The sequence below is a fragment of the Lepisma saccharinum genome, chromosome 4 (genome assembly GCF_977018435.1).
Source record: "Lepisma saccharinum chromosome 4, izLepSacc3.1, whole genome shotgun sequence".
Classification (NCBI taxonomy): domain Eukaryota; kingdom Metazoa; phylum Arthropoda; class Insecta; order Zygentoma; family Lepismatidae; genus Lepisma; species Lepisma saccharinum.
In genome coordinates this window covers 62,348,767-62,357,470 of record NC_139232.1, presented here as the reverse complement: position 1 = coordinate 62,357,470, position 8,704 = coordinate 62,348,767, and the positions used below count along the sequence as shown (strand labels likewise).

General features: G+C 39.6%; 1 protein-coding gene across 2 annotated transcripts in view; it reads left to right on the top strand.

Moving 5' to 3' along the window:
• Nucleotides 1–8,704, top strand: part of IA-2 (tyrosine phosphatase IA-2) — a 619,991-nt gene that overhangs the window by 244,730 nt on the left and 366,557 nt on the right. For both annotated transcript variants that reach the window (XM_083120601.1, XM_083120600.1), the window contains exon 8: nucleotides 3,259–3,536. In XM_083120601.1, the coding sequence (XP_082976727.1) occupies nucleotides 3,259–3,536 (278 nt within the window). The remainder of the gene's footprint in view (nucleotides 1–3,258; nucleotides 3,537–8,704) is intronic.

Below are 8,704 nucleotides of genomic sequence, written 5' to 3'. Positions count from 1 at the left end.
GTGAAACCCTACAGAGGTGCGACTATCTAGAGTCGCAGCCGTTAGAACCTTTTTGGGTTGGGCACCACGCACCCTGGCGGGGTTAGGGGCCAGGAATCCTAAAAAACAACAATTATTTATTTGTTTGTTTGCGTCACAATACAGGTGCGCGCATATGCATGTGCAGCACATCGTTCCCGCGATAAGGTTTTTACAAAAATCCCGATATACATTGACGCCCAGAACTTGGAAATAAGGCATATTCGCTCACCACTGTTGCCAGCTTAGTCTCCCTCTTTATCTTACGGCAACATTGACGTCTCTAGTTTTTTTTTTAATTGCAGGTAGGTTGCCAACACACTCTAGTTAATAATGCTACATATTATACACGCACACACGCACACACATACTGTGTTGCCATCTCTCTTTTACGGCAGTATATATTTGTTGCCGGCTCTATTGCACAGTGTGTGTATGTTACGCCAGTGTATAAATTGGCTAAACCCTTATCAAGTAAGAAAAACTATAGGTAGGTGTTGGCAGCATTGTCGGTTGTTTAACTCTTCCCCCTCTCTCTTTTTTTTTGTAAAAAAAAACCATGGTAGAAATACCAGTAGGTTGGCAACCTTGATTTATGCAATTAATTAAAGCAAGCCTCAAGCCTCAAGCAAGATTGCCAGCTCCTTGCCTTAGGTTAGGTTAGACCAAAATAAAAACCTTGGTAACTTTTCGAGTAAAATATTGGCAACACTGCAAGACAAGCCTCAAGCAGTGTTGCCAGCTCCTTGCTTGAGGTTAGGTTAGACCAAGATAAAAACCTTGGTCATTTTTTTCGAGTAAGAGGTTGGCAACACTGCGAGCCCCACCGAGCCCCAGCTGGCAACACTGCGAGAAAAGCCTCGAGCAAGATTGCCAGCTCCTCGCGTTAGGTTAGATTAGCCCAAGAAATAAAAACCTTGGTAACTTTTCGAGTAAGAGGTTGGCACTGAGCCTCACCGAGCCCCAGCTGGCAACACTGCGAGAAAAGCCTCAAGCAAGGTTGCCAGCTCCTTGTTTGAGGTTAGGTTAGACCGAAAAAGAAAAACCTTGGTTATTTTTTCGAGTAAGAGGTTGGCAACACTGTGTACCTCACTATACCTCATTTTCGGGCGCAGAATTCTCTTTGCTGTACTACTGCCTTGTTAAAAAGATTTTCCGGAATCTAGTCCAGATGAGGACACAGGTGTTTTGTTGTTTATACTTTCACATATTTCACCTAATAATCAATTATCATTCTAATCATCGCTATTAACCCCGAAAGCATTAGCAAAGCCCCAAAAAATTAATTTTTGAGTCTTCAGCATAAGAAAATAGTGCTGTAGAATTATGTTACCAACTTTGTTAAATTTAGACCTGTTTTATCCTCATTACTCTCATTGAGAGCGCAGGAGGTACACTGGCCCGAGTCAGTTTATGGAATTACTTACAATGTTTTTGCTTTGCAATGGTTATGTCGGCACTGGCACTGTTTATAAGGTTTCATGTTTAAAACCATTTTACTAACGCCAAGAATTTCTTGGTGCAACTACAAACGTCGCTTGCATATCGGTCAGAGAACAATAAGGCAGCTTTCAGACCAAAGCGACAAATGACGTGCGATACGGGGCCTTCTAGTCTGTAAAAAATAATAATTCACTGTGCATGCACAACAAACAGACCGGGGCGACGCAAGCTATTGAGAAAAATAACCCAGTTCGAGTGATACACAAGCAACATCATGCCAATTCGATACGAAATGTTGCATTTATTTCTGAAGGTTCGTTTCCGAGTTGCGCTTGTCACTTCGGTCTGAAAGCTACTATCTAATCTCTCTATGTAAAAGTACACGAGGATGACATCTCCCAAATGAAAGAGCTTCTCACAACAATAAGGCCATATTATAATAGTAAAATATAGTAAATTAAACTTAGCAAAATTTGTATTCGCCCACCAGTCCAACCTACATTCTCTAGTGTATGATTTTGCTTTTCTCTTACTCATCTACTCAGACAACACGTTAAGTCATTTTTATGCTTTCAGTTTGTCGTTAGCAAGAGTTTGTTACATTCATGTAGATCTTTCTTAGATTGACAATTGAGGTTAAATCTATAAGATTCCTTAAAAACTACACGATTTGCAATAAAGTGTGCAAAGTGATAATAAATTACATTGCATTTTTATCGTGTAAACTGCTTACCAAGAATCCAAAACATTTCCTCCCATTTATAATATTTTTATACTGTTCTTTCTTTTCAGTTTTTGTGTAGTTTTAAATTTTTCTCCACTAAATCAGAATATGGTGGAACCTTGATGACCTTCGATATAACGCCATCAATTGCATTGTATTTTGTTTTTATTATTTTTTTAAAACCATCTTTTAAAGTACAATGCATATTAATTTGCTTTTTATTTAAGTATCAGTCCGAAAGAGAAGTGTGTACTATATTTTTAACAGTTTTCGAAAACAGTAATCTTTTGAAGTATATATTGTTTTGAAACAAGTATTTTACGTCACTTTATAATAATACATCATTTAATATAGTTTTAGAATGTATACAACCTACAGGTTAGTAGCGGAGGTCTAGTTATTCCTTTCTTTTATGGTGTATTTAAGCCTAAGTGATATTTTAGTTAGATCGAGATTGGATGTAGGCTTGAAAAGGAAGGGGAATAATTTATAATGCTGCAAATATTTTGCCCCATATGAAGCCTATCCCAAGAAAGAATTCCGACTGCACCACTATCACATTATATCATTTTAAGAGTGATTAACTTGATTTTCCATCTAAATAGATCCTCAATCTTTAGGTCGTTCAGTCAAGAGAATATTGCTTTTGTTAGGAACTTATTGAGAAATATGCTGAAATTTCTACAACTTGCACCCTATCATGTAAAACACCTTGCATCGTGTGTTGCCTCCTTGATTTTTACCATTACGTGGCTTGTTTGCCACAAAATAATATAAATTAAAGGATTTTTAGGATGTTTTCATAAAATATGGCAATGTTCTCCTTATTGTGCACTGCATCTATACTATTACAGAAAATTCGGAACCTGTTTCCCCCCTTGAAATTAATGTTTGGGAATATTAGTTTGCTCATAAACAATGCCTGCATTTGATGTCAAAATAGCAGACGCATTTTACACGAAACTTTACGCACAGTAGGCGAACCCAATACGAAAAGCACAAATGCAATTAGAATCGCGACCCTCAGAGTGAACTCAATTAACGCTTGCTTTCCTTTCCTTGTTGTCTTTCAGATGAGAGCAACAAAAAGAAGACAACGGAGGAAGACATAAGGGAATTCCTTTTGGCAAGGAATCGGAAAACCTCCGCAGACAGCGCCAAAGATGGCTCCCTGCCTGAGATGAACGTGTACGACGGACTGGAGGATCTCCTTGAGGATTACGACGGTTTTGATTGGGGCTTCAAGAGGAGGGAGAGACTTGACGTGAAGAAACCTGGTCCATTTTTCAGCATCAACAACTACGCTTTCAACCGTGATGATTCGGAGGAAGATGCCTCTGATCAGAACAAGGTATAGATGGCTGACTTTATTATCTTCTTAGGTTCTAAAAGGGAAGGGTAGATCGTGTAAAAAATGATTTTTTTTCCTTTTTTCTTTCTGAACTGGGAACCAATGTAGATCCTCTTCCTCGTTTATGAATAGAGGGCATTGCAGAGTGGAAGCCTATTAATTCGAAATAAAATGGAAGGTTTATAAATTTTCATTCTCCGTGCTTATGCAAACCTTTTGTCTGTGAAGGTTCCATCCAATTCGAACATTTTATTAGTGGAACCATGCAGTGCTATTTGGCATATGGCATGGCAATTGCCTTTTCCGGTGTTTCCTATTCATTGGTATAACTGAAGACTTCTGTACCTTGAGAACTATTAAGCTCGTTCCAGAACAAGTATTATTGCCATATGTTGCTTCCAACTAACTAACTCTCTAGCCTTGTTGAACCCGAGGGTTTATGGCTGCAGGAACACAAGCTTTCCATCTGTCCCTATCCTGGGCAAGATCAATCCAATCTTTTCCATCCTTACCGATTTCCTTTAGGTCCATCTCAACGTTATCTCTCCATCTTCGTCTTGGTCTTCCAACAGGTCTCTTACCATCAGGTTTCCCAACAAGAAACCTGTAAACTCTTCTTTCCTTGTCCATTCGTGCCACATGACCTGCACATCTAAGACTTCTTGATTTAATTATTTTAATAATATCTGGTCATGAATACATATTATGAAGATCTAAATTATGTAACCTTTTCCACTCATCTGTCCAAATATTTTTCTAAGGATTTTTTTTTTCAAATACTCTCAATTTATGTTCCTCTTTTAATGTAAGGGACCTAGTTTCACATCCACATTATACTACAGACAGAATTACTGTTTTGTATATTTTAACTTTTAGTTTCTTTCATATGTTGCTTCCATCAATCAAAAATATTCGAGGCCTCCACGATGGCGCAGTGGTTGCGTCAATACCTTGAAATCAAGGGGTCCCTGGTTCGATACCCGGTGGAGGCACATAGTGGTCCGGATCCCACTTTAAACTGTAGGTCCAGTCCCGATTAGCCTTACTGTGCATAAAGTGGACACCAACTCAACCAAAAATGTTCCCGTATAAATTCAATTTATTCATCACTATAACAATTGTGTTGTTTTTAATGTGGGGGTGAAGACTGTAAACCAACACTTCAAGCACCAACGTAAATAAATACATTTTCGTCATATACAATCAATTGACCGCGTCTTCAATGGAATTCATCAGTTGGAGAATTCCTTGGTTACAGAGTTCAGATGTGGCATTGTTTGTGGAGATATGAATTAAATATCACTGTACCAACTTAGATTAGTGGGAAGGTTAAAGAAAAGTTATAGGTGTAAGCCTTGTTGTGTGTGATTTGTTATCTAAACTTACACAAAACACAAAACACGTAGGTTCAAATTATAATAACCTAACTTTAATGCCTGGAAGCCATTCACGTACATCTTAAACACGGTTACTATGACCACCAATAAATATCATGCTATAAATACAAATTATTTTTCTTCCTCCTGTCATGTGTCTATCAATAGGTAGATAGTTATATTGCATTCTAGAAATACCTGCGAATAACGCGATAGACCATTTACTTTTTTTATGAACGCTGATGAATTTCAACAGAATCATTTTGTGGGTGAAATTCTTCAAACTCTTACTAAAGAAAAATCTTTGTCTTGACAGTTCGGTGGTGTTGTATAGGGACACGTTGAGGTTGTTGTTGATTTGGTGTTGTAAGTCCACTTTATGCACAGTAAGGCTAATCGGGACTGGACCTACAGGTGGGATCCGAACCACTATGAGCCTCCACCGGGTATCGAACCCGGGACCCCTTGATTACAAGGCGACGACGGGACACATCGAGGTAAATATTTTTTTATTTTTCAGCATACGAATTGATTATTCGAACGAATATTATTCATTGTAAGTAGAAATGTGACTCTCCTGTGCGAAACTTTTTTTTTATTAACAAGCCTTTTAAATTCCATCTAGGATATCTTTTTATTTCCGATTTTTTCTGTTATCACAATTGCTTATTTGCACTTGTAACGGGTGTCCCACTCGAAGGTAGCCCCGCCAAAAGTCATTGCGTAAATATTTGACCGTTTGCGATGATATTTTGAGAGAATGTAATTTATTCCATGAGAAAGGTAACGTGGCAACACTGTACGCCGTAGCCGTTGAGGAAGGGCAGCAACAAACAAGTTTCGCGATTCGTCGTTGTTGTCGCCGTGTTTCAGTGAACAGTTTCGAGGGTTCGTGAATCAGTTGGAGATCAGGAATTGATACTCGGTTGATACCAACAAGATGGAGCAACATGTCACACTTCTCGAGTGAGCATGGCTGAGATGGAATCCTTTTTTCCTGACAAAGTCATTTCAAGAGGATTATGGCCTCCCAGGTCACCGGATTTGACCCTACCAGACTTTTACCTGTGGGGTCACCTGAAAGGCAAGGTCTATCGTGACAAACCACACACCCTCCAAGAGTTACGGGAGAACATCCGCCATGAAATCCAGTCAATGACACCCGACGTTCTGGCAGACACATTCACAAACTTGCGACGTCGTGTTCAAAAGTGTTTAGACGCTGGGGGAGGACACTTCCAGCACCTCATGTGATTTCATTTCATTTCTCACATATACAGGTATATCAGGTACGAATTTTGTTTCATTTCCTCTCCACCTACCCTTTTTACACAACAATTTATGTGGCTACCTTCGAGTGGGACACCCTGTATTTATTAGTTTTGAAATCTTTTTACTTTATCACAAGTAAGTTTATCTGTAAAGAATTTTACTGTGAGAGAATTACACTGCTACAGTCAAGAACACTGCTGGCTTTGTAACTGCACCATTGATATTCAATGGTAGCTTTCCAACCCAGAAGTGTCCGTGCCTGTACTCTTTTGTTAATCCGACAAAACTTCTCATTATGTTAACATGAAACACCACAAAGTTTAAATCGTCTTATTTGTTACCATTCAAATGCTAAATGAAGCAGCTCGTTCTCTAGATAAGGAATTCGGTTTCGGCGGGTAATTTCATTACTTGACATACGTACATGTACCAGGTGGTTATAATTAAAGTGACGGTGTTCAGAGTGGTACAGCACGAGCTGTAATGAGAGTAGCAGTCTGAAACTTCGTAGATATGCTAATGAAGCAATGCGCTCGCGAATTATGAAAAAAAAAAATAGTCCCAATTCTCGCCACCAGGGTAAAAGATGGCGCTGTAAGCAGTCAAAACGTGGTATAATTACAGGAAAAAAACAGGAAAAATCAAACATATGAGAAAAATGTTTATGTCATGTTTATTAGGAACTATGGTTACAAGAACTGTTCAATATGGACTTCCAATTCAGCAACATGTTGCATTCGTAACACGGCATGGTCGACGGTTGCTCGCAGCATGTCTGGTGAAATCTGAGAGACATGTCGTTGTATGCTAGCCTTCAGATCAGGCAGAGACCGGATATGTCCCTGATAGACACGATCTTTTAAATATCCCCACAGCCAAAAGTCACATGGATTAAGGTCGGGAGATCTGGAAGGCCATGCATCTAGAAACTGCCTAGAGATGATGCGGTCATTAGTGAAGGTTTCTCGCAGCAAATCTTTCACGTGGCGAGCGACATGTGGTGTTGCCCCATCTTGCATGAAAATGGTGGTGTGTTCACAGTTCCGTTCTTGCAAAGCTGGAATCACGTGTTGCACAAGGAGGTCCCTATAACGTGCAGATGTCACTGTACACCTAACAGGCCCTCGAGGTGTCATCTCCTCAAAGAAAAACGGACCAAGAATGAAGGAGCTAGTGAACCCACACCAAGCAGTCACGTAAATTGAGTGCAATGGTTGTTCCTGCACAACATGTGGACGAGTGGAACCCCATATGCGACAGTTCTGAGTATTCACTGCACCGTTCAGAGTAAAATGCGCCTCGTCAGTCCACAGAATATTCCCCGGTCACATGTCATCCACTTCCATGCGTGCCAAAAAACGATGGGCAAACTCACGGCGTTGTGGAATATCTTGGGGTTTCAATTGGTGCACAGTTTGAATCTTGTAGGGATACCAGTGTAAAATGCACAGCAGAGCCTTGCGAACTGTTGACCAGGGGAGTGACAATTCACGTGCCACAGCTCTAGCACTGTTTGCAGAAGTTGAGGCATGTGCTGCACGGTCAGCTACAGCTACAGCTACAGCAACTTCGTCCACAAGCACAACTTCCACGGGGATGGGCCGCCTTCCTCTCCCTGGTGCAACATCCAATTCACCTGTTTCCTCGAATTTCTTCATCTTCTTCAGCCCATTAATTGACATGGGTCCTCTTCTCGGCTCTTTCTGTTGGCGATATTTCCGCAGTGCAGCGTTGCTATTGCTCCCATTCTGGTAAAACAACTTCACTAGCAGCGCACGCTCTTTCTTCGCAATAGCTATTGCTTTTTACACGGAAAAATTCTAACTTTTAATGTTCGGCGAACATTCACATCACTAAAGGAAAAAAATCAACAAGCGTCACCATCAACAACCAGGGAGATCACACAATGGTTAGGCAATGTCACCGACTTTGACGTCAGAGTTACGGAAAATTCCACGTTTTGACTGCTTACAGCCCCATTATTTACCCTGGTTGCGAGAATTGGAACTATTTTTTTTTTTTCATAATTCGCGAGCGCATTGCTTCATTAGCATATCTACGAAGTTTCAGACTGCTGCTCTCATTACAGCCCGTGCTGTACCACTCTGAACACCGTCATTTTAAGTATAACCACCTGGTATATACATGTAAAATGTCAGGTAAAACTCTTTGTTATTTATTTTTTAGTACCATACTTGGACAAATATATTTTTTTAAATTTCATTAAACTTCACTGTAAGCATGGTTTCTATTTTTATAGGTACAACATGCACGTACACTGTTAACGTTCAAATTCCTAGCATATGTTATGGTGTGCAATGGCCTGTTAATGATTTTATTTTTAATTTGTTAAGGCTTAATTATTTTTTGGGCTATTTAGTGTATAATTATATAACTCTCTGTCGTGGCATTTACTAGCTACATTTTTATAAAAGTAAAAGTTCTAAATATTTACAATTTTCCACAGTTGTAAAAACACTGCTTTATATTTTGGATGAATTGTGTTTAATATAGGTAACA